Source organism: Siphateles boraxobius, unplaced genomic scaffold (genome assembly GCF_051911475.1).
Source record: "Siphateles boraxobius isolate OS27281-9 unplaced genomic scaffold, OSU_SipBor_1 31, whole genome shotgun sequence".
NCBI lineage: Eukaryota > Metazoa > Chordata > Actinopteri > Cypriniformes > Leuciscidae > Siphateles > Siphateles boraxobius.
In genome coordinates this window covers 7,449,352-7,476,201 of record NW_027508931.1, presented here as the reverse complement: position 1 = coordinate 7,476,201, position 26,850 = coordinate 7,449,352, and the positions used below count along the sequence as shown (strand labels likewise).

The following is a 26,850-nucleotide window of genomic DNA, read 5'->3' as shown; positions in this document are numbered from 1 at the left end:
CTATCCTAACAAACCATCTATCAATGAAAAGCTTATTTATCCAGGTTTCAGGTGATGTATAACTCTCAATTGCAAAAAAAATTACCCTTATGACTGGTTTTTCTTGGTCCAGGGTCACATTCTTATTAGTATGGGAAACATGCAATATGCAGCACTAAATGTTTCAGTAGGGTCCATTGGTAATATTAATTCATCACGTTCAATATTTCCTTTAGTATAGCCAGTTAAAAAAATAAAATAAATAAATAAGTACCGCAAAACCATCCCGCTGTGTAAAGAGTATCTGCAAGATAAAAAAAATATAAATAAAATAGTTCAGAGAAAAAAATACATGAATTGTCTATGCATTTTAAACATTTAAATACTTTATTTAAACAGGTAAAACCGGATTAACCGGTTTAACCTCAGGCTAAGCTTTCAGAACAATGCCTTTTCAATACCTAAATTCTTATTTTTTAGTGTTTATTGTTAGCTGGCATGTAATGCCTCCTCTTGCCATTTCCTTGAAAGCACGAGCTAGAATTAATGCAAACATAGTATTCTTTATTCCAACATTTCCCTCAAAATACATTTCTATTTAATATTTACACATGTATATAATAAAGCAGGAACATTTACAAGACTCTGTGACCGTGAAATCATCTAAAACGTTCACATGGTGTTCAAATTTAGTGTATTCTGCCCAGCTATGATAGAGAATCAATGTGTGAATCCACATGAAAACTCAATTTACATATCAAGACTCATATTGTGACTACTGAAAAACTGAACGACTTGATAAAACACAGTATAAGCCTTATTGTTCTTCTTAGATGTGCAAAAGTCCACTGTCTGGTGGACAATTAATGCTTCCTTAAAAATGTGAGGAAATTGTTATTTATGGTAAGTGTGAAGAGTAATAAATTCTGCTAGACTTTATGCACTGATTTAACACTGACTACATTAAATTACAAATACAGACAGACATACACTATATATATATATTACTGTTGGCACAATACATACAATACAATCAAAAAGTGTTCTGAAATCAATGTTAGACAAAATCTATTTCAATAGATCAATCATTTCAATGTAGTTAAAAAACAACAACACTGAACCCTGTTAAAACCGAATCCTCATGCAAACCATATGCTTGCTTCATGGCAGTGTGTTAAAAATATTCATGCTGGTGAGAGCAAATAGAAACATTTTTCCATCATTCCTGCTTGCTAGGAATAATAAAGGAATAATTTAAGATGTTCAATCCATCATAAGTAATAAATAATACATTTGTGCAAACGATTGTAAACAAACTAGCATCTGTAGGAGCTTGTTTTGCTATTTTAAAATACACTTTCCTAGAACTTCATATTAAAAAGATAAAGTACAACAACAGTCAATACGAAAATACAACTTTGTTTACTTCAATAGTGTGACGGGTGTTTTAAATGACCTTAATAGGGACACGTTTGATGAATTCTAGTGTGTACAAAACTATAGTGCACTAAAGCCCTACATCTAAATTGTTATCATAAAACTCATCCGTTTCACACTTTAAAGAGGAACTGGTTTATAAAAAAAGAAAGACCAAACATTTTTAACTCTACAGTGGTCATACAAAAGTGCTGATATTGGAGAAAACAGGAAGATAAGAGCAAGACAAACCAAAATCAGCCAAGACCAACACCAAGGTGTCTGTGAGTGTTTATGGATGGCTTTCTACTAGCAGCAGGACTTCTTCTTAGCTGCGCTGTCTACTAGCGACACCGTTTTCTCTTTTTCTCTGTCCTCTTGTTCTTTCAGAACTCTGGCAGAGAGGGAAATAAGTGTCACATCATATGAGGTGCAGTACAATGCAACTAAATAATAATGTGTGAATTATGAGCTGGCTGAAACATTAGTGGTGAAAAGCGATAATTTTTGCAGTTTCATTATGCAATTGACTTTTCCAGGTATTAAGAATTGTTATGCTAACAGTTTATTCACTTACTGAAGCTTATTATTAGTATTATCAATATATAATTATAGTATTTATCAATGTTTTTATCAAAATTTTAGTTTTAGTATTTTTGCCATGCATTTTCCCCCAATTTTTTAAAAATAAAATTAGTTACATTTTTTAATTTACATTTTTTTATTTTTATCATTTTGATCCTTCAACTTCAACTTTTTTGTTAGTTGCTAAGGCAATTTTTTTGTTTTTAATTTAATATTTAAATTGTATTAATAACAACAACAATACAGAAACAGACACGGTTACAAGGCACAAACATTTTTTTTAATACAAAAACCACCTAATCACTGGATTTTAAACTTGCAAACTAAGGTTGGTGGCATAACATTTTTGTTCAAGATTCACTTCAGAGCAAGCAAAGCAAACTAAAAAGCCACAAGTAGAAGTGTATATTTCATCATGCGTTTATGCAAGTGGAATAATCTGTATTTATTTGTTGTGCATGGACAGAAATTCTTCTTCAACATTTCTTATTTTTCAATCTTTTCTATAAAACTGTTTGACAACTAGGACCAATGTGCCATTTTGTTAATACTGATCTATTATTGTGGTACCACAGATTACAGATAAACCCGGCACCAAACATGTAAAAACGAAACAATCCGTGGTTTGTTTTGTGGTTGTCAGGCAGTCATTTCCTGTCTAAGGGGCCCGTTCACACAAAATGCATTTTTGCATTCAAGGTCAGTGAAATAGAGATGCATTTTTTAAATGTTGAACTTTTTTAAGCCTTGAGCTTAACATGAGCACAAACATGAGCATAAATGTCAAATACATCCGTCTAGCGCATGTTTACATAGAAAAACCATGGACATTCTACACAGTGAAAAGCAAAAATGCATTCTGTGAGAATAGGGTGGTTCTTGGTCAGATTAAACTGCTAAGTGAACCACAGAATATACCTGGAACATAAAAACACTCTTCCATATTCTGATTTTGAAAGAAATTAGTAATTTAATAAACTTGTTAATGAACTCAATTAGACTATTTAAGGTGTCCTTGTTACAGTGTATTTATTCATTTACGTACTGGGTAATATCAATTAACAACATTTACTTTCTATATGGTAGAGTTAGGAATAGGGGTTGGTTTGGGGAAAGTTGCTTGTTATTATGTATAATCTACTGTTATTACTACAGTAAGTGCATGTAACGTAAAATGTAATGTACAGTAAGTACATGTAACACTGTAAAATAAAGTGTTACCATGAACTCTTACCTTGCCATGTGAATCATGGACTCGGTCACATTGTGGCTTGAAAAAGCACTGCACTCATAGAAGATAAATTGAAAGTCCTGAAAGAGTGAACAGAATAGTGTATGTTAAGAATAAAGAGTCATTCTTATGTCATTCAGTGTGGTTCTTAATGTCTGCTGAGTACACGCAACAGTAACTGACAGGAAACCACTTCATATATCTCATCAAACTACACACTGATTTGTGATGTCTGAGTCTGTTCTTTTACTTGTTCATTTCAAGAGTGCCATGCTTAATATGTTTAATGGTGATCCAAAAGTGCCAGGTCCAGGGCCCAGATTCACTCACCTTGGCTAGTTTCTCTCCCATTTCCAGCGGAATTACTCTCTGGCCGTCTAGATCTGTCTTATTCCCCAAGAGCATTATGGGAATATCCTCACCTGCTCCCTCCTGTAGTATGAAAAATGACAACCCCTTCCCATTATAACTATTAAAACCTGCAGTGATGATACCGTTTGCTTACTTGAAATGCGTTTTTTTTTGGTTAAGATATAAACTACTGTTCAAAAGTTTGTGATTTAATGTTTTTTTTAAAGTCTCTTGCTCTCAAGCTTATCAAGACTGCATTTTTTGATGAAAAATACAGTAAAAACAGTAATATTGTGTAAATGTTTTATTTTATAATGTAATTTATTCCTGTGATGGCAAAGATGAATTTTCAGAATTATTACTCGTCTTTAGTGTCAAATGAATCTTCAGAAATCATTCTAATAGGCTGTTTTACTGCTCAAGTAACATTTCTTATTATTATCAATGCTAAAGTCAGTTGTGCTGCTAAATAGTTTTGTGGGAATCATAATACATTTTTTAGTATGCTTCGATGAATAGAAAAATCACTTTTGCTTTTGTATGCTTTTATTATAAATGTCTTTACTGTCTCTTTTGATCAATTTAATACATCCTTGCTGAACTAAAGTAATAATTTGTTCTTTATATATATATATATATATATATATATTTGAAATGTATATATATATATATATATATATATATATATAATATATACTTTTGATATACTTTTGCCCCAAACTTTTGAATGGCAGTATAGTTTGACAAACACAGTTTTCTTCCTTATGACGACTATCGGCACATTATTTTTTTCAGGCCAATAGCTAATACATAAAAAAAGAAAACCACATTGTACAACTGATGGAAACAAATGGAAAAGGAAAATAAACAAAAAAGCCAATTGCTACTTGCAATTACTAGTCGGAAGTAGGACGTATTTATAATTTAAGTGGAAGAGGCATGTTCATAACTAGAGAGCATTTTATTCGACAAAATATATTGTTACCACGTTATTTCATTAAAATTTCAATCAATATTTTAAAAAAACTTCATTTTAAAGGTTTATGTGTACATAAGCATACATTTTTGTCTTTTAGTCCTAAAGAAAGTGGAAATGAATCACTCACCTGCACGCTGGTCAGCCACTGCCTAACTGCCGTGAAAGTCTGCTCACTAGTGATGTCATACACCACTACCACACCATCGGCCTTGCGAAAAAACTGCTTGGTGATGCTGCGATACCTGACGGTGGAAACCCACAATGGAACTTTTGCATTCATCCGTTTTCTCAGTTAGCAGACACAATGGCATGATCAACAAACAACTAGGCCTCTGATAACATGCAGATTATGCCTAATTAAACTCGTTTCTATTAGCAAATATCACTTGCCTCTCCTGTCCAGCTGTGTCCCACATTTGCAGAGCTACCTGGCTGTTGTCCACTGTTAGAGTCTTCACACTGAAGTCAATACCTGCACACGTCACACACATGTAAGAAGTCAGTCTGAAAGAGGAGGAAGGGGGTCTGGCACTTAATGCTTCATGTTTTTTTTTTTTTTTCACGCGCACAAGCCCTGACTAAAGGGCAGATGGAATTGATTTGTAGTTTTAGTCAATACCAAGTTATTGATAAATGTTTAAAACCAGCTCAATATAGGAATCATGCAAATTTAGACACATTATTTTCATGTTATTGTTTTTAAGTGCCATGGAAATATCATGGTGTATGTAATGAATATGATAATCGATCAATATCATAGCACATATCCAAAATACTGTGGTATTACTGCATCATGGTATTGCTACATTGCTATTTTGTAAAGCTTTTTTAAAGTTTGAGGTTAGTAAAAAAAATGTAAAAGAAATTATTACTTTTATTCAGAAAGGACACATTATTGATCAAAACAGTGACTTGGTAACATGGTAAAAAAAAAGGAACATTCAAAAAAGGAAATTCATCAATTTTACAGTTTCCACAAAAATAATTAAGCAGCACAAAAGTTTTCAACACTGATAATAAGAAATGTTTCTTGAGCACCAAATCTGCATATAAGAATGATTTCTGAAAGATCATGTGACACTGAAGACTGGTGTAACAATGCTGAAAATTCAGCTTTACCATCACAGGATTAAATTATATTTTAAAATATATTTAAATAGAAAACAGTTATTTTAAATGGTAATATTTCAGAATATTAATGTTTTTACAGTATTTCTATTAAATAAATGATAAACATAAGATATAAAAATAGAAATAATAATAAGTACTATTATTGACGCAATAAAAAAAACAATGAAATGGGCAGTTAAGACTATTACAAAAGTCTATGACATCTATACTTAGTGTTATATTTGAAATAGTCCTGAGTGTGTTAAAGGATGAAAGTAAAACCTTGTTTTGTGAGATTAAATATCTTTTAACAGGTCTCACTGTCATTAGAACGTGGAGAATTAACAGACCCAACAACATGGTGACAAGTTAAGAAGCAAGCTGTGGCCTCACACCCAAAGAAATAGGTTTGAATCAATATGAGGGTAAGTCAATCATGACAATTTTCATTTTGGGTGAACTAGTGCTTTATTGAGGCTATTTAGGTTGAATAAATCAAAACTACCTATAGACACTAGAAAACATTAACAAGTAAAGGGAAGGCCACTGACCTACAGTAGCACATGTACCAGGATGGAAACAGTCATCACAGAAGCGGCGTAAAAGAGACGTTTTTCCCACGCTGGAATTTCCAACCAGAACGATCTTAAACAAACGATCTGGACCTGAACTGGACCCTTCATCCTGGAAAAAAAATGATGGAAGGGGACCTCTATCAGCAGGATCCATTTGACCCAAATGCTCAAATTTTATACACAATGTACAAACTTAAATGTGAAGATTTTATTTTCATTGAATGTATATATGTGTGTGTATTGCAATGTATGTTTGTATGTTTTTCAGGAGATTTTAATTCTCCTGCCAAGGTGTTGTTAAAAATAAGAACTTGTTCTTAAGTGTCTTGCCTGGTTAAATAAAGGTACATTTATTCATCTCAATAACCAATTTCCACTACATAGAGCCTTTTTTGTGCAATGTAAAGATCAAATGGATGTTAAAGGTTCTTTATTGAACCATTGATGCCAATAAAGAACCTTTATTTTTAAAAGTGTACTCATTTTGAAACCTCAACAAATGTTTTGGCCAATCAGGTCATATTCTCACCGAGTGGGCTGTCTCTTTGCCCACAGGCTGTCCCCTAGGTGAGGTGGGCGTGTGTGCGACTCCTAGAGGGGGTGAAACAGAGGTCGGAGTGCTGGTTGTGGGGTAAATATTGCTCATCTGAAGATCAATGCCCTCCTCCAACTCCTCATCTTCACTCCATTCTCTAAGCTGGGCCTGATAACCCCGCTGAAGGAGTTGCGGGAGGTGGTCCTCCTCGATTGAGATGATCCTCTGAAGCTGGTGTTTTGAAGAAGGTCGCCCATCTACCATGTCCTCCAGGTTCATGCTGTGCCCATTTACGCCACTCACGTTCTTCCGCTTAGAATGCAGCAGAACTTCTTCATCCTCGTCACTGGAGACAACAACAGCCTATATTTAAATTTATTCACCAAAATGAAATGAGCAAGATGTAGTAGTATCTTTTTTGATAACTCAAACTATAAATATCAAGAAAACGTCTTCTTATTGACGTCTTCACAATAAGCTTTGATTAAACTTGGGTCTAAGATGACTAGTTCTTTTCTCTCAGGAGACTCAAATCTTATTTGATTTTGCAGGTTCACTGTATCCTTTCATCTTGAGTACCGGTGAGTGTACAGATGGCATTTTCACACAGCCTTACCTCTTGAATGACTGCTTCCGCTCAGCGTGATTGACAGGAATTGATCCAGACCTTTGTGTCCATGAGAGTTTTGCAGCAGCAGTCTTTGGTTTCTGAGAGACAGCAAACAATTACTTGAAATAGTCAAAATGCAGGATCAGTACAATGTCTTATATAACGTCTACATGAACCTACTTGATAGCACATGTCTCTTTCATCTCGTAAGTGTTTGTTCATTTCCCTAGGAGGAATTAATTAGAACACATTTCAATTCTGGGCAAACATAAAGACCTTCTCCTTCATTTATAGAAATGTCTTACCTTAGCAAATCAAGCTGCTTGAGAAGACTGGCCCTTTCTCTTTGCAGGCTTTCTGTAACCCTATAAATCTCCCTGTAGTAAACACAAACTCTGTTAATGGCAATGTGTTTAGCAACAAGACTGACAATAAATCAAACAAGGGAAAATGTACAAAAGCTAACTGAATTGACATAATGAGAAACCAACATTAAATAAACATATAAATACCTAAGTAAATAATCTAATTTTCACTACTGTAATATCAAGAAACGGAATTGTGACATATTATTTAACTTTACTTTATGCTGCATAAATCACCATATTAGAATGATTTCTGAAGGACCATGTGACACTGAAGACTGGAGTAATGAGGCTGAAAATTAAGCTGTTGTCACAAGAATAAATTACACTTTCTATACATACATACATACATACATACATACATACATGTGTATATATATATATATATATATATATATATATATATATATATATCCAAAATTACTCAACCCCCATTGCAAATCAGGTTTATTGGCAAAATGTAAAGACTTCAAGCTGTTTGCAATGAGCAAATCAAACTAAAGTAATTGAAATAGCTCAAAACATAAAAGGTTTCAAGTGGTTTCCCCAAATTCAACTGAAACTGCAACTTTTAATGACCTTTGCAGTCTCAAAATTATTCAACCCCTTCATGGCAAGCATCTTTAGTGCTTAGTAGAACACCCTTTTGCTCTTATGACCTGCTGCAAACAAGATGTATAACCAGACACCAGCTTCTGGCAGCGTTTCCGAGGAATCTTAGCCCATTCCTCATGAGCAATGGCCTCCAGTTCAGTAATATTTTTGGGTTTGGGTGCTGCAACCGCCTTCAAATCCCACAAGATTTTCTATGGGGTTCAAGTCAGGTGACTGTGGCCACTGTAGAATCTTCCAGGACTTCTTCTGTAACAAAGCCTTGGTGGAATTTGAGGTATGCTTGGGATCATTGACTTGTTGGGAGTTCCAATGTCGTTCAAGCTTCAACCACCTCACTGACGTTTTCTCCAAGGATTTCCTGATTTCCCAAAAATTAATTCATGCCTTCAGCACGGTGCAGATATCCAGTGCTAGATAATGCAAAGCAGCCCCAGAGCATCACCGAGCACCACCATGCTCAATTGTAGGCAGTGTGCTCTTTTCAAAAAATGCTTCATTCTTCTTCCTTCAGACATACCGCTGATCCATATAGCCGAAAAGTTTCATCGCTCCACAGAACAGAATCTTAAGATTTCTGTGGCTTATTTATATGATTTTGAGCAAATTGGAGCCGACTTTTCTTGTGCTTTTGGGTCAGCAGCAGTGGTGTACTCGTGGAGTTCTGGCATGCGTTTAGTACACGTCTTACTGTGCAAGCTGAAACCTCAGTGCATGTTGCCACCAGGTCTTGCTGCAGGTCTTTTGTAGTCACTGGAGGGTTTTTCTGAACCTGCCTTCTCAGAAATCTGCTTGCAGCCGTTTATAGCTTCCTTCCAGGTAGTGTAACCACTATTACTTTAACTTTGAACTTGCGAACTATACTTCCAACGGTCTCTCTAGAAACATTTAGTGCATTCGCTATCTTTTTGTATCCTGTTCCTTGTGTATGAAGAGCGATAATATTTTCTCTTAACTTTTTGGACCTTTCTTTTGACTTAGCCATATTTCTAACATATAGCCAAACATGACACTCGACACACCTAGAGAGTTCAGATATTTCATGTGTTCTAGCTAAAGCACACCTGGTGCAACTAATGAAGCCCTTGATTAGTAGCATCAGGTGTGTTTGAGACAACACCTGTTTTGCAGATTTGTGCTGTTGTGAGGGATTCTATTTAGGGGGTTGAAAAATTTTGAGACTGCAGAAGTCATTAAAAGTTGCATTAGGATAAAACACTTGAAACATTTGTGTTGTGTTGAGCTAATTCAATTACTTTTGTTTGATTTGTTCATTGCAAACAGCTGAAGTCTGTAAATGTTACCAATAAACCAGATTTGCAATGGGGGTTGAATAATTTTGATTCCAACTGTACATACAAGCACTCTGTATATAAATAATGTATATTAGATTTGTATGATACATGTATGATATTAGATAGTAGTACCTCTTTTGATTACTCAAAACTACAAATATCAAGAAAACATCTCTGCTTATTTGCATTTTCACAATAAGCTTTGGCTTTTAATCTAGATGATTTCCTAACATCCAATATCCTAACATTTCATAACATCCTCACATCTCTCGCTCCTCGTGCAGGCGTGAGGACTGATCCTGCAGCAGCATGAGTTGCTCCTGGGCCAGGCTCAGCTCCTGGGTGGTGTGTTCCAGCTCACGGCTCAAGTCGTCATTATACTGTTTGAGTTTGACGTTCTCCACGGCCACCTCTCGTTGCTCGCTGTGCAGCTCTCGACACTGACTCTCCAGCTAACAGAGATCAAATATCACATGTGTACACACAAATTAAACATTTGAGCTATCATGTAAACAATTGAAGCACAAGAATATATTTAAAACAGTCTCAAATCATGCTGGATAACATGACCATCAGGTTTTACACAAATGTTTGGCATCCATGCCAGACATGCATATTTACACCACTATCTAGAACTGAGATGGCCTTGGAAGTGTTATTGTGAATGTTTGGCTGGGACATTGTGGGAGGAATGAATTGATAAGAAAGCTCTTGCACCCATGCTTTTACACACAGCTATGCAGCTAAATATACACACAAAAAGGACACAATATCATGTCTTTAGCCAAACATGCAGTACCAAACTCTAGCTCGATCTTTACATAAAAGTCAAACACATTAGCAGAGACTGATAGTAAGTTTAATCACTTTTGCACAAAGTTGCATTGCAGCAATAAAGAAAGTAATTTGGTTTAGTTGTTCACAGACGAGAAGTAAATGAAGCTTGTAATGAGAGAAGCAAAGGAAGCATTAAGACTTGTTACTTTCTGTTCATTCATTAGCATTGAAAGGCTTTGCTGGGTTTTGTTTATTGTGTGTATAGATCAGCATTTATTTTTGTGTGCGTCACACACTGCTTTCCAAAATTTGAACAAAAATTTCCAGCAAATGATCTACAACACCTGCTGATTGTGTTAAACAATCTGAGAAAAATATGTAAAACCTGAGTAATATTTATATGAGTTAGAGTTCTTAAAATTTAGATGTGAATTTGTTCTTGAGTAAAATTTACTTCAGAATTAAAACTCTTTCTGGAAAAGAGCTCACTCTGTGTAATTCCTAATCAAATATCTTCAAAATATAATTTTCTTTTTTTCACTGCAGTTGGTTGTCATTTCCTTAATTTTATTTAAAGCTGCAGTAGGGAGTTTTGAGAAAACGTTGACTTAGCCTGAAAATTTGAACAAGCACAACTTACAGGTCCAACCCCCTTGCTCTCTGCTGCGCTACAGCCCTCCCTCCACAGCTCCTCCCCCACAGCGGAGCCTGCCGTGAACGCGCAGGCTAGTAAGCAGGACCACCGACGGCAGATTATAAACAGTGATGGCACATTCACTGATAGGGACGAAACATCAACAATATGCTTTAAATTGACTATGGCCTGCCCATACTTTGATTAGAAACTTGGTCCTCAAATCATTACGTATTTTGCAATACATGTAACTTTATAACGTTGCACTGTTTCTATAAGTTATAAATAGCTAGTAAGATAACGTTAATATAACGGTAACTAACGTTACAGTATGTAAGTCATTATTCTAGCGAAATGTAATGCTAGATAAGGTTTGCTGGTACATTATTTCAGCAACATGACAAGCCAGTGAATTAGCAGGTTTCAATTGTTGCTTGTCACAGTGCGTGACATTTTATCTAACGTTACATGTTATGTGGCTAGAGTTTTGACACCGAGTCAATGGGCTCTGTCTAATTCTTTCTTTTTCGCTTGTTTATTGTCATCGGTCTTTTTCCTTTTACCTATGTCTTTTATGAGCAGGTGCCACTCGAGAAATTGGCAGTTTAGGTTTGTTTCTCCGCCATTAGCACAGCTGCAGCACACCGGCAATCTTGAGTTTGAACGACGGTACGCACCCGCGCTGTGCAAGAGAGGGGTGTGATCAGCGCGTACACTAGCGTGATTGACACTGCTAAGACATTCCTCCTGGCTCTGATTGGTTGTTTCTGACCGGGAGCGGTGTATTTCTGCAAATGGCAATAGGGCCACTGGGAGGAGCCAGAGGAGCTTGATTTTTTCACAGATTATCTGTCTCATATTATACTGTCAGGACATAATGACAGTTTTAACAAATATGTAAACAATTTTTTTTTTTTTACAAAAGTTACCTACAGCAGCTTTAACTGCAATGTATTATTCAAATAGTGAATGTATGAGCAATTACCTGATACATGTAACTAGTTAAACTGGTTAGGTGACTACGTAAACAAACAAAGGTATTTGTTGGGACAAACCCGTTTCTGTTTGTTAGAAAGAATTTCCAGTTCTTTCTCCTTAGTGGAAAGTTGATGCTCCAAGTCCTGACTGCGAGACAAGAACCGCTCAGTATCCTGGAGAACATAAAGATCACATAAAAATTTACCAATTTACTATAGTTTCCACCAAAAAACATAATAACAGTTATTATTCCTACTGTAGAATCATAACTTTATTTGAAGAAAATGCAGATAGAATTACAAGAGCCCAGGAACCAAATATCTGATCAAAGGAACATATATAATGCAACATCAGGAGCTGTTTTAATCTCTAAAGACCATAAATAGTTCTTTATTGGTCAAAGTAAAAAGACGCCTTTCCTAAATCTCTATGATATTCTGGTCTCTACATATGCCTCAGATCCCTCCTTCAATGCAGTTCTATGAGATTTATTCTCTTCAATTTATAGTCCTCCTTTATACTTTCCTTAAAGTGCACAATTTGAGGTTAATGTTAATATATTGTATACTCAGGGTTTAGGGTTATTTCAAATGGCCAATTGTAATAAAAGCTTCACCTCTAAGAGTATCCTGTCTTTCTCATTCTTGATCTGTTGCTCCATTTCTTCATACAGCCTCTGGATTTCATCATCATGTGTCACCGCTTTCCTATTAAAGATGTCAGGATCAATCAAAAAGCTTTTAAGTCATTTGGTCACATCGAAGTATTAAACACTATTCAATGCATTCATGGAATGAGAAAGATCTCTCTATTTTTTTAACTCATTTTCAAATTTTTTCTCTCTCGGTTTGCTGGGAGAGAATATTGAAGTTAGAAACAAAGGCAGCTAGAGAAATCTTCTAGGAGAAAAAGCAGCATGATATTATATTTCATTTACAATAAATGTCATGCGTATGTGATAACTGGCAGGTCAGACTGACAGATTTCAAAAATATGCCTTTAAAAGGCACAGTACACATTGCTATCAAGCCAGCAGTCTCGCTGCCATCCAAACTCTGGTGTGCCCCAAACAAGGGGACATAGAACGATGAAAAGATGGGTCTCGGTCTGCTTTTAACTATTTTTTCTCATCATAGTCACAATTTTGCCCATCACAGTTTGGTACAGGCATCAGAACCCTGTCTCCTCGAAGCAGATCTTTGTTTGATTGCAACTGAGGAATTCCTGACGCTATTTTGACTCCCTTTACACATTTTATAAGCTCAACTCTAATGAGTTGTCAGCTCTATCATATGTGCGTACATACAGCAAACGCATTTAGCCCAGCACACAGCATTGTTTCAGATGTTCGACAAGTTCTGTTGCAAAATATTCATCATAAAAGCTTTTTTTTTTTTTGCTTTGTATATTTAGGTTCGGTGTTAAAAATAACAGTGTAAACGCTAAGCGAACCAGGACTATATTTATCATTTTCTTTTTTTGGTCCAGACCAAAAGAACCAAGTGTGAACATACCCTAAGGCCGTGTGTCCACCAAAGCGTTTTTAGCCGGCTGAAAACGCTGGACGCTCTGCTGAAAACGCCTAGCTGTGGGCGCTTGAGAGCGTTTTGGCAGCGCTGCGTTTTTTCAGTTGAGACGATTCGTTGCTATGATACAGAATATCCGCAGCACAGTTTACTTGTAACTGATTTCGCAGATAATTTTGTTTCATACTAAAAATTTATTTTTCATCCATTTTGTTCGGTTAGCTCTGCTGGTTGACGTCGTTGTACAGAAAGAATGTTGTGACAGTTGGTCGTGTGGTATTTGTCCCGCCCCTCCTCCACTGTGATTGGACGGCTGTGTAAAAAGTGACAGTGATGAGCGCAGCGTTTTACCCAAAGTTGAACATTTTTCAACTCTAGGCGACCAGTAAAAAACGCCGGGCGCTCAGCGCTTGAGCATTAAATATACGCTCAGCGCCTCGTTACGCTCATGGCGTTTAAAAAACGAGGCGCTCCCATTGAAAACAATTGGAATTTTACGCCAGCTGCGTGAAAAAACGCTTTGGTGGACACACGGCCTAAGAAAATTTTCAATTATGGTAGTAATGTCTTGTTGTATATGACTACAAATATAACATCCTTTTTAAAATGCATGATGTGTTAACATTCTAAAAGGAACAAAAGTTCTAAAGTGATATCTGACCTTTTAAGGGCAGTCTCCATCTCTGTCCTTTCCTGGTTGGCCTCTTTGATCTGATAAGTGACCCTGGAAAGGAATTCCTCAAAATTGGACAGGAGGTGAGGCTCATCTCTTCTGAGCTGGGCCCAAAGACTCCGCACCTCTCCTGGACTGTGACATCACAACACACTTACTGCATCATATATCTTACCAAAAAAAAAAAAATCCACAACCACTCAGTTTTTAAAGTTTGCTGTATGTTTTATCTTTACATAAAGTAACTTTTATCTATTGTAGTATCTTGCATCACACTCCACAAACAATGTGCTTCAACAAGCACTGCACTATATTAAATGTTTGACTGTTAAAATGTCTATAAATAAATAAAAGGCCCAAAGTAAGAAACTTCAAACTCTTAATTTTACAATTATGTTTTCAGTAAAGTAACCTGGGTCTTGGAAATTAATTATTTCTCAATCATGGTGATAATTAACCGAGTTTTCTGTAGTAAAGAAAAGCTCACAATAGCAATAGGTCTCCTGAAAGGAAATCAAAACTACACATCACGACTGTGTGAAAATAAAACTTAAACAAAAGGTTGTATTTATACGGAGCCCCTAAAGGGACATGGTGTAGGAAAGAAATATAAGATGGAGCAAAAAATATTTGTCAATGCTTTTGCGTTCTCTCGTAAATGTTTTGCGTCCCGCCGAGAAACTTTGCGTTTGCTCACAAAGAGATCAGAAGGTTTTGCAAGCAGACGCAGGGCTCGACATTAAGGCTTGTCCGCTTGTCCGGGACAAGTGGATTTTTTGTAGGACAAGTAGAAGAGAAAATTAGTTGTCCGACCGGACAAGTTAAATTTCAAGCAAAATAAAATGCCATGTTACTTCACGTTATGTGCCACTCGTTACGTCTATTTTACAGATTTAATTTTACAGATTTGAAACGAAGACATGTCCTGAATGTGAATGGCCTGTGAATGTCCTGAATGTGACTCGCAGAAAGACGCGCACCAGTATGATGCGCATGCACAGACCGCGCGCCAGAATACAGTTCTCTTTCGCGCTTGAACGAACATCAACACACACAATTAAGCCAAAATGTCATTTGTCGAGTATCTTCATAACACAAGAGCAGTCTTATGATGGACATAAAGAGTTGTGACTCGTGAGAGAATGAGGCGCGTGTGAGATCCGCGTCTCTGTCCACAGCGGCTGCTCTTAAAGGGCCAGCTACTAATAAAGTGTTCTGTCAGTAAAGTTAATGAAAGAACAAAGGGAACAGAGAAAATTACTCACTGCTCTTGACTAAAGAACTTGTGTAGCTTTAATAAGGAGTAGTCTATATATAATTTATAATTTATGCTGCGCAGACTGTTTGATAACTTTATTCAATTTCTGTATATGTCCTACCTGTTAGACAGTTCATTTTTATCCAAACATCAATGGCTTATTGATCATTATAGGTGTTATCAATCATTTAGTTGTTATTGCTAATTTCAGAATTATCACTAATCTGTGTGTGCATTTGGTTTAGAACCAAACAAGTTGACTCATGAAACCATTTGTTTATTATATCGCAATCGCATATCACAACCGCAATATTGATCTCAATAATAGGAATATGACATTTTCCCCAAATCGTGCAGCCCTAGATAAAATTATAAATCTTTACCCGGACAAGTGACTTTTGTGCATGGACAAGTGAAACATAAATTTACTTGTCCGAAGGACAAGTGCCTCAAAAAGTTAATGTCAAGCCCTGAGACGCAAAACATTTTACGAGCGAACACAAAGTTTTGCAGGGGAACGCAAATGTTTTGCGGGCAAACGCAAAGCTTCTATGAAAAGCATTGACTTATTATTTTTCCTCCCATCTCATATTTTTTTCCACCATGTCCCTTTAGGGGCTCCGTATATTTACGCTGATATATGAGATGCATTAGCCTCGCGTAGCCAGACCTTCAGACTGACAGCAGAATGTCTGAACTCCATAGCAGCTTTTATTGGCCAAGGACGGCCCAAGATTATGGGTGAATTCCAAATACTATTTTTGCACCCTTGAAGAGCACTTCAGAAGGGGCTGTCATTTGTAGGCGCATTCTAAATGAAAGTGAACAACTAAATGCCTTCACGAAGGGCCCTTCCACAGGTCCGTTAGCAAAGGGAACATGCAATGGTGACTTCAAGGGTTAGGGTTAATTTAATTATTTATGGTAATGTACTGCCCTTCAGAGTGAGGAGGGCAAAGGGATACTCACTTCCGATAGGAATTTGCCCTACGTCTAACCAAAATGTAAAGCAACCAATCGCAGTTAATTTTGTTCTGCGTCATTTTTAGGGGCGTGAAAATGTAAAGTCGATGTCCCCACAATAACAGACTGCAACAATGATGCTGGTAGCTTCACATACTTTTGAAAATCCAACGTTTAGTTAATCCTGATAAGTGCTTATTGTCACAGGCGTAAACACGACGGCTTTCTTATTCCATAAGGGGATTTGGCATAATGACGGCCTCGTTTCCAGTCGGACCATTAAAGAACGCGACACACGTCTCCCGTTAATCCTGGAAAATTCAACCAATCAGATGACGACAGTAAAACTCCTGAAGTGTTGTGTGCCATATGCATCAGACGTTCAGCAAACGGTCGGTGGCCGTGAAGTCTGAGACTAGAAATGCATATCAGAATCTAATCCAAACTGTCAGCTCCCCTTTGAAAAAGCAATAACTGTACACAAGGATTACAGTCACTCAGAACGATGAACTTTTATAATTGATGTCTTCCACCATCACCGTTTGCCTTTTAGGAGTGGCGGTAGTTTGCTGAATGTGCATTCGGTCATGCGTAACAAAAATGGGCTCAACTGACCATATGGTGAATGAGAAGACAATAATTGACCCGTTTTATAATCCCTTGGTCTTATCAAAGGTGCCTTCGTTTGGGAATTTGCTGTCTCTTATATATTTATTTAACGTCAAATCAGCAACAAGTTAATTTTATGACAAACTCAAAGTAAAATTTAAAATAATCATAATATCAAAAGGAAAAACTTTACAAAATAAAGACATTTCTATACAACAATGTATAACTTTTTTTTTTTTACAACAATATTAAAAATATATAAGCTCTTTAAGTTTGATATTTGCAGGGAACTACACTAACCTTTTCCACTGGTGGCACTTGCACTACTAACTTTTTCAGTTACTAGCGCAAAATATGATTTGGTCGCACAAATTATTTATAGTAAGCCGCTCTGGATAATAATGAACAATAATGAAACTGTATTGCATACAGATGTGCTTTTTATTTTACTTGCCATGTTTTAAACCACATGCCGCCTTGTTTTTGTTTTCTTTAACATTGGTTGGGATAGATTTACTGCAATAGAAAATACTGTACACAATAAAGAGCAAAATGGATTTCAACATGCTCTGGTTTGCACAGATGGGCAGACTCGTGAACTCGTAAGTAGTGATGCACCGATGTGAAAATTGTGGCCGATACCGATAACCGATATTAATATTGCTGTTATGGTCGATATCTCTGTATAGAAAACAAATTTACTGATAATCAAATAAAGAGATATTTTTAAAAACACTTTTCTTTTCTTTTTTTTTTACTTTAGAAATGACTGATATTGGGCACCTTTACCTGTGTGCAAAATATGTCACACATAGGACACGCATGCATTATATTGCATTGCATATAATGTGTGCTGGTCAACTTGTCTAAAATTAAGAAACCCCTAGAAAAGAGTAAAAAAAAAAATGCTGAAAAAAAAAAGTGTTGTATTTATTATTCCAATATCCAGGGAAAACGGCTTCTATTTGTGACGTGCTGTCTTTGCGTTTGAACATTGCACATTTTAAACAGGACACGCATTAGCTGAATAAATGTTAGCCAATACAAACATATTTATAGAAAACAGTTGACAATGAATAGAAAGAAGTCCAATAATAGCATAACAAATCACTTATTATAAAAATAATATCAAGTATAAGTTAAATGAATCCGACATAGGCCTATAATGAGGGCTGTGTTAGCAGTAAAACGGCCGTCATTTAACGAATTTTAAAAACACGGATGGATAATACAAAATGCTTTCTGACATTTTGACAGAAAAAAAACAAGCAAGAACAAAATTTAAACTATAGCCAATTTTCATTTTACAATTATCTTCTCTCTCTCTGTGTGCGCGCGTCCGTGTTTCTGAGAGAGAGAGCTCGCGCAGCACTGATACAATGGTACGTTTTAATCTAAGTAACGGTCGCGGGGCTGAAGCCAACTTGATGTGTTGAATGCTCAGAGCACGTTATAAAACGTATTCTTAAAATACACATTTCTGTTTTAATAAATGCTCATAGTAAAGCATAGCATATTGCCTAAAAACATAGGTACAAAAATAATCAGTGATACATTTGCGACCCATAAAAAATTAGGGTCGCAATGGCATTTCAAAAGGTCGCATATGCGACCATTTTGGTCGCAGTGTAGTTCCCTGATTTGATATAAAATCTAAAAAGATTCCCAGGACAAGGGGGTAAATGTGTGCTATCTCTTACCATTGACTGTTTTGGGGGAATTTATATCTATATATTAACTTCCTATGGCTTGTTAATTTAGTGTAAATACACTATTTAAATTATATGATTATGACATTTAGAATTACAATAACTGTAGTTATTATAGATAGAAATACACAAATAATGCGTTTGAAACATGAAAGCAGTATCTTAGCTAGTGTAGTTCCATGCAAGAAAACGTCCACTGATGTTTAAACCATCACTAAAATATATAACAAACTAAAAAAGAAAATCAAACATAGGATCCATTTCAAAAAGGCGGTAGATTTTCCAGTAAATGTGGCTGACTGAAATGACACTCACTCTTCAAAGATGTTGCTCGCCCCCAGTTTCTCCATTAGCATGCAGAAGTGTTTCTCCTCATCATCCTCTGCCCTGCTGATTCTCTCCTCCCATTGGCTCTCGTAGAGCACTTCCGGAGTCTTTCTTGAGACCGGCTCCTCACCTACATGCGGCTCTACTGGCGCCACACCAGTGCCAAACATGAACTCACCTGAATAGACATAAACACAATAGCAAGTAAATGATATAGACAACGGAAAATACAACATATAGTATACATCAAGGAAAAAGTGTGTGTGCTTTTTAAATGACTGCTTTATGAATTCAAATCCGAACCGCCAATGCAATGGAAACATACTAAAGCCAGAAGAGAACTCCTCAAAGGTCAGATATCCGTTGGCATCCGTGTCCAAAGTGTCAAAGACATTCTCAAGTTCCTCAGCGCTCAGAGGAAGCTCTCCATTTAACCTCTACAACAACATGACAAATGATACAGACGTTATGAGAAGCACAATGCATTTTGCGTCCCCTAAAACTGAGCAGATTAAGAGTATAAATGAACAGATCTTTTTAAAACATTTTTATGATTAAATTTAGACGACCAATCAAATATAATCAATTGAATTGGTCTTACAAAGTAAATCAAAACCCTGTTTTATGAAGCATGAACTGAATTTCACTATAAAAACAAACCAAACCATATATTCCTCAGTTCTCTACTAGGTTATTTGTGTGTTATGACAAAAGTTTTAAACAAGGCTGACGTTTGACAGCTTTAAAATCACACACGCTGTATCTTACAGTGATCAACCCAGTTAACACACAGCAAGAACGTTACTATTCTTAGGAAGCAAATACCACACCCTATGACAAATGTTTGCTCAGATATGCTCTAGTATCAGCTGTCCCAGAATAATTTGGGCCTTTTCTGTACTCGTAAAAGTCAGTTGTAAATGCTGACAGACGTGTGAAAACATTTGCGTAAAGATGAACACAAACTGTGAGCCATCACCCTTTTCCTCCGCAAACCAACGTGACAGTTTCTAACAACAGTAATAAACCTCCTGTAGCCTTTTCTTTTTAACAGCCTGAAGGTTTAGAAAAAAAAGCTGCTCTTTGAAACGCCAATAGTGTTGTCAGCGTTTTCTGCCAGACCAACATGTGGTAGACCCGTGATGCAAGTTACTTTGTCAAAGACGTAAATGTTTTGTCACAGTTTTCATAGCATGTTCACAAAGATATAATAGAAAGATTTAAAACCGTGGGATCTATTTCCAAACTGGTTGAAAAAATAAGAGCCATAATTTAAATAAAGATGAGGAACCCATGTTTAATGCATGTTCCACAAACACTGGATCAAAGCTGTGATGCTTTTGAAAGAGGCTCTTCAGGGCAGGACTTCAAATGAAGCATGTACAATCAATGGGAGAGGTGATCGAATCTGCACAATAATACAACTGAAGAGGTGGTCTCAAAACGCCCACCCCAATTCCAGTACGGTCTCACATGCTCCTTCGATTCTGACATCCGCAAGAAGAAGCGGAACATCCACCCTATATATACACAATTATTAGCTGATATATTTTATATCTGATAGCTGAAATATTTTAGACCTTAAAATAAACATGTAATAGATAGATAGAAAGATAGATAGATAAATAACAATTAAAAAAAAAATCTTGATATATCCAAGTTTTCCAAGACTGTAAGAACCCTTAAATATATATTTTTTGTTATTTTGTGTTAGGTAAGTACAGAAGCATGTTGCATTTAATTTGTACTTTTTCAAGACCAAATTGCCAATTACATATTTAACAATCTGTGTCATTAATTATTTGGTTTTTTTTTTAAGTGAATTACTTTAAACGCCGTTTATGTTCTTTTGCAAGTAAACAATTTAATGGGTGAACAAACACAATTTGGTTTAATTAGCTCATGGTTTGCAGCGGAAAGAATGCCAGGAAAACCAGATGATACATTTTGGGTGTTTTCATTCTTCTTTACCAATAAAACTCCCTAATCACAAATCACATAAACGCCTTTTTTTACGTTTTTTCCCTTCCCAACATCCTTACCTGCATATCCCGTCGTGTAATGAAGCCTTTGCTCTCTATGTCACAAATCTGGAAGAACTCTTTGGTCTTCTCAAGCACAGCACTACAGTCGCTGTCACTGGGCGTCCCCTGCCTGTCTTCTCCCCTACGATGGGACGCCCGATCCACCTTGGAGCCACAGGTGTTGAAGGTGGAGAAAGATGCCATGGTGTCCATGTGTGTGTATGTGTGTTTGTGTGTGCGTATGTGTGTGCGAACTCTCCTTCCTCACATGGGTCAGCCCTTGACAGAAGAGAAGAGCAGAGAGAGAGAACAAAGCTTTTGAGTTACACCACATCACATCCTCTTAGAGTGCCGCCAAGCACCATCTCTTAGCAACCACCTCTTTAATTAGACAACGAGGGTACGGAGATGGGCACAGGAAAAGAAAGAGCCTTAAAAAGAAAGAGAACGACAGATTGAGAGAAAGCGCCAAGGTGTATATTTAGACAGGTTATGTTTTTCGAGTAAAGAGGGTCATAAACATGTCCATTTTCTGAATTCAGAGAAAGCATCATTGCATACAGCCCATTCGACATGTTATAGCTGAATTGTTATTAATTGTTCTGTTTATTTACAGAAAATGGTATTAAAGAGGAGAAACCACAGATGGATCTGCCTTCAATTGCTAGAGAGCTGTGTTCAAATGTGTGTGGTCTGTAAGGCGTTACAAGACTAATAAATACATCAGCACAAGTGTTTTCAACATTGATGATAGCAATAAGAATGTTTCTTGAGCAGCAAATCAGTATACTAGAATGATTTCTGAAGGATCATGTGATATTAAAAATTCAGCTTTGCCATCACAGGAATCAATTACATTTTTAAAAATATATTAATCTATATAAAAAAGTCATAACAGTAATAATTTTAGTCAAATAAATGCAGCATTGTTGAGCATAAGAAACTTATTTTAAAACAGTTATATTACAAAAAAAACAACAAAAACAACAAAAAAACGATTATGTAACTATAGACATTTTCTATTAGTGGTTTATTTTCTAAAAAAAAATGTTACATTTATTTTTTAAATTTTATTTTAACTTGCTGCCACAATACTAGGATGTTGTGAGTGGTTGCCAGGGTGTTTCTATGTGGTTTCTAATATGTTCTAAGTGGTTGTTATTATACACATGTTGCTATGCTGTTGCTTGTGTTCAATCTATAGACCTTATGTAGCCACGCCCCTTTTCAGCGCTGAGCTCGTTGTCTTCTGACTTCCGGTCTTGTATTTTCACAGCGATCTTGCGTAGTTATGAATGAACGGCTTGTTTAAAACATTTCCAAGGTCCATTTGCTAAGACATATGCTTTACAAATGCTTATGATAAACATTACAATGCTCATGATAACTTTCATTAACTCTACAATAAATAAATCAACTTCACCAGCTAATTACTCCTGGACAGCGATGCCATAGAAATATACAGAGCGAACGCAAAAACGGAAGTTCAAAGACAATATTCTAAAGATGGCGGCGCCCTCGTTTCTCTGGTGCATAAGGTCTATAGGTGTGTAGTGTTTCTTTACAAAATGATGTCGCCAACTACAGGCCTGGCATGTATAATACAGCGTTTTTTTGTCGTTTTCATGGTGGTTTGTTTGTCTGTACACGAAAAACGCTGTTTTAGTGTATCGTTGTCATGTAAATGTACCCTTTGACGGCTAGTAATAATAATAATAATAATTTGTTACATTTATATAGCGCTTTTCTAGATACTCAACGCCATTTACATATGGAAGTGGGAATCTCCTCAGCCACCACCAATGTGCAGCATCCACCTGGATGATGTGACGGCAGCAATATTGCGCCAGAACGCCCACCACACACAAGTGGAGACAGAGTGATAAACAGAGTGATGAAGCCAATGAGTATATATGGGGATGATTAGGAGGCATACCAATGTACCAATATGAGGCAAACATATTCACAAATGTTTTATAAAAGTTAAGGTTGAATTCGCAACTTTGGAGTGAACATACATATTGTTTGTAATTATTTAGTACTGTACATGAGCGTATCACATGTAAAATTACTTTAAGATGGGTTCTTAGTAAAAACTCATGTCATGCCTCTCCGAAAATTTTTGAAAGGAACTTTAATTAAGAGAACATCAACCCCTACAAACTATGTGTGGCACTTGCATATGACTTTCATAAGGGTCTTGTTGGATAAAAACCTGGAGAGACAAAAAAGCAATCAGTCCTTGGCTGCCAAGAATAGCAGAAACTAGAGGACTGGAACACTGTCTTTCTTATTAAGGGAATACAGACGTTATTTGTTCAGTGACCACAAGCTGAACGTTAATGGGATTGATGGAAGCTGACAAGCCATGCCACAGAGTGGTGCTGTGCATTTCGTCTGGTGTATTGACTGGGAAATCCACAAGTTTGCTGTGAAACCGAATGATGCTTTCAGTGGCGTTATAAACCTGACCAATAATCACAAACTCAAAACTAGCCCAATAAGGAAAGCTAAAAATCATGTCAGCCACAGGCAAATTTATGTCACAGCCTCTTCAACAAGACTAGATCTAACTCATTTTGGAAAAAAATGTGTTAAACACAAAGTTCAGATAAAACTTCCTTCCACATTTTTGATTCTGAATAAAGACAAACATAAATAGTGATGAATGCCAAAATAATGGATTTGGATGAATATTTGAGAAATCCAAAATGACTTTAGGGTCAAAATGGACCTAAATTACAGGGGGTAACATGACTTCAGAAAGAAATGGCAGCATCATTATTTTATTTTTAAGGAGATTGGTATGTCAGTAGTTAAATATGTTTACGTTAGCAATCTTTGTTTCATTACATTCCGATGGTGACAATTAAAAAAATGGGGGAAAAAAACTCTTCTTCAAAGAGTGCATACCTGTAACTCAAGAAGTATTAAAGATATCTCAATATCCTTTTAAGTTCTGGTTCTTCAACTTTTCTTTTGGTACAGTAAGTTTATTTTTAAAGGCCCGAAATTGTTAAATCCAAGATATATAGTGCTTTCAATGCAGCTCCATGGGCAAATTGTTTAACTTTACTCATTTTCAATTGTCAAAAACCGAATGTGATGAATTTTCAAACAAATTAGACTTATAGTATTTAAAGAGGAATGCCTAAATATAATGTAAATATTGTTGAAACTAGTAATGTATATTCTTTCCTTTTATCAAAAAACTCCATTAAACATACCAATTTTAACAATATTTTAGTACAAAAAATACACCAAAATGGCCAAGTTGAGGCACATTAACTTCCTTCCAGAGATGTGTACATTTCTGAAATACAAAAGTGAGAAAAGGGTATTGCACCATCTAAATAGCTATGCTTTTCTTATTCTTAATAGTATATTTTAGACTCTAAAAAGTCAAGATATTAACATTGTTGTTTTTGTATGAATTTAAACTTTTAACATTATTCATTTTTAAGACATTCAGGTAACAAGGAAAGGATAACTAAAGACAACAGAATTTACTAATAGACCTACCTATCTGTGTAAAAATAAAATTATGCTGCCATCTTTCTAAAGTCCTTTTCTCCCCCTGTAGGGCTAATTTGGCTTTAAATTTTAGGTGAAAAATGTTATCTTGATTTTGAGGGGTTTTTTTATGTTTTTGAAAGAAATCTCTTATGCTCACCAAGGCTGTAATTGTATTGATCAAACACAATAAAACAGTACAATTGTGAAATAACCACAATTTAAAATAACTGTTTTCTATTTTTATATATTTTAAAGTGTCATTTATGCTTGTGATGGCAAAGCTGAATTTCAGCATCATTACTCCAGTCTTCGGTGTCACATGATACTTCAGAAATCATTCAAATATGCTTATTAGAAACATTTCTTATTGTTATCAATGTTGAAAACATACTTAATATTTTCAGGTTTCTTTGATGAATAGAAAGTTAAAAAGAACAGTATTTAATTGAAATATAATTGTAATTAACCGGCACTTTTGATCAATTTAATGTATATTTGCTGAATAAAGGACCTCAAGGACTGACCTCAAATACTGAATGGTAATGTACAGTATAACAAATGGTCACCTGACCTGATAAAGTTTAAAGAACCCCAGTCTATCTATAGAATCATTTGTAAAGTCTTTACTACATTTCAGGAAAAGAAAATAAGTTGATCTTAGCCTATTGAGTTCTGGCTCTATTGAGTCCTTTCACCAGAGCTACATCATCCTTTTGTGAACTTCTTTCAAAAGGAATATCATTACTGCTTTGCATGAAAATTTTATCAATGCTGCCATGTTAATGAAGAGAACACTGTACTGTATTATGGAGTTTAAACAGTTTACTGAAGGTGCGTGGACAAACTTAAATATCATGTCTAAAAACCAGACTGGATCAGTAGTCAACATTTGAAGTGAATCAAAAAAGTTAATCAAAGTTGTCCTAAGACAAGAACAGGTATTGTTCAAAATTCATGTATAACTTTGATGAAAGGTTTTGATCCACTTCAAATGTTGACTACAGTATACAGTGTGTATATATATATATATATATATATATATATATATATATATATATATATATATAGTAACGTTACACCTACAGGAACACTATCATCAGCTGATTCTTTAGTTTAGCATAAACCATCCACAATTAGTGTGTCCCGGTAGGTTCAACAAAGATCTTACACTATGCAAACATTATGTTTTATCAGGAAAGTTTTTTCTTGCCAGTCTAGTTAGACAACACTGTACTGGCACAGTAGCTAAAGACGATGCCTAGGGAGTCTCTAAATTTAAAAGAGAACAACACAGTTGTGTTACTAAATACACTGTTCTTGCCTATCACATAGAAAGTGAAGTGCAATTTCAAAGGCAAAAAATGCACTTTCATAGATGGACCAAAGTGAAAAAGTTGTGTACAACATGAAAAACAATATGCAACTCTACAAGCAGTTGATAAAAACAGGAACACTTGTTTCCTCCTCTCAGTAGGAGATTCCTTCACACACTTTCTTTCACACTTCCTGTTCAGAGTTGCCAAAGCACAGAACGCAGACATGGTCAAGTTATACGCAGATCTAAGTAAAAAAATAAAAAAAAAAAAAATAAATTACCTTTAAACTGGCAGCCGATGATGTTACTTCATAAAATCCACCCATGAAGCGACAATATCTTATTGAAAATTAGTCTACCTAAGTTACTATTAAGAGTGAAACATTTTCTCACAATCTTGAAGTGACACTGACTGCAGACAATTTCTGCAAAGCAGTTAAAGACTGAGGCTGAAGTTTAATTTAACGTCCAGAAGATCCTGAAACTGAAGCTGAAGCTGACCGCGTTAAGGACACATGAGAAAAGAAAGCTGGCGACAAGTTTGATCAAACACTCACTACTGCGCGTTCACGGGGAGGGACACTCGCGTCCACGTGGACTTGCATCCGTCTGTTCCTATAGCAACGGAGGAACGCACGCGGAAGTCGGTCGTGTAACTTACATTACTAAATAAAACTAACGTTAACGTTATGTAATAAAATGACAGAGTAGTAAATTGAATATTTTAATTTCGTATACTGATCTGCTGCACTCCATTACGCAGTGTTCTGTATATTGTTTGGATGACAAAAATGTTTAAAAGTTACATTTTAGTTTGGTCAACCACAGCGGTCCAACAGCGCTCACCAAAGTGATTGAGATTACAATTCAAATCAAAGTAGGCGGGGTTTACTGGTCA

The 26,850-nt window shown here is 35.9% G+C and overlaps 1 protein-coding gene across 1 annotated transcript; it reads right to left on the bottom strand.

Moving 5' to 3' along the window:
- Window positions 1-522: 522 nt before the first annotated feature.
- On the bottom strand, window positions 523-26,571 carry cracr2aa (calcium release activated channel regulator 2Aa). Its single transcript, XM_077193631.1, has 18 exons — window positions 26,234-26,571; window positions 21,140-21,400; window positions 19,423-19,534; window positions 19,086-19,275; window positions 14,220-14,366; window positions 12,649-12,739; window positions 12,110-12,205; window positions 9,908-10,095; window positions 7,677-7,748; window positions 7,552-7,597; window positions 7,378-7,469; window positions 6,756-7,107; window positions 6,203-6,335; window positions 4,932-5,013; window positions 4,669-4,783; window positions 3,542-3,643; window positions 3,215-3,291; window positions 523-1,789 (listed from the first exon to the last, which is right to left on the bottom strand). Exons 2-18 carry the CDS (start codon window positions 21,332-21,334, stop codon window positions 1,705-1,707), a joined length of 2,175 nt encoding a protein of 724 aa, XP_077049746.1. The 5' UTR covers window positions 21,335-21,400; window positions 26,234-26,571; the 3' UTR covers window positions 523-1,704.
- Between the last annotated feature and the right edge of the window lie 279 nt (window positions 26,572-26,850).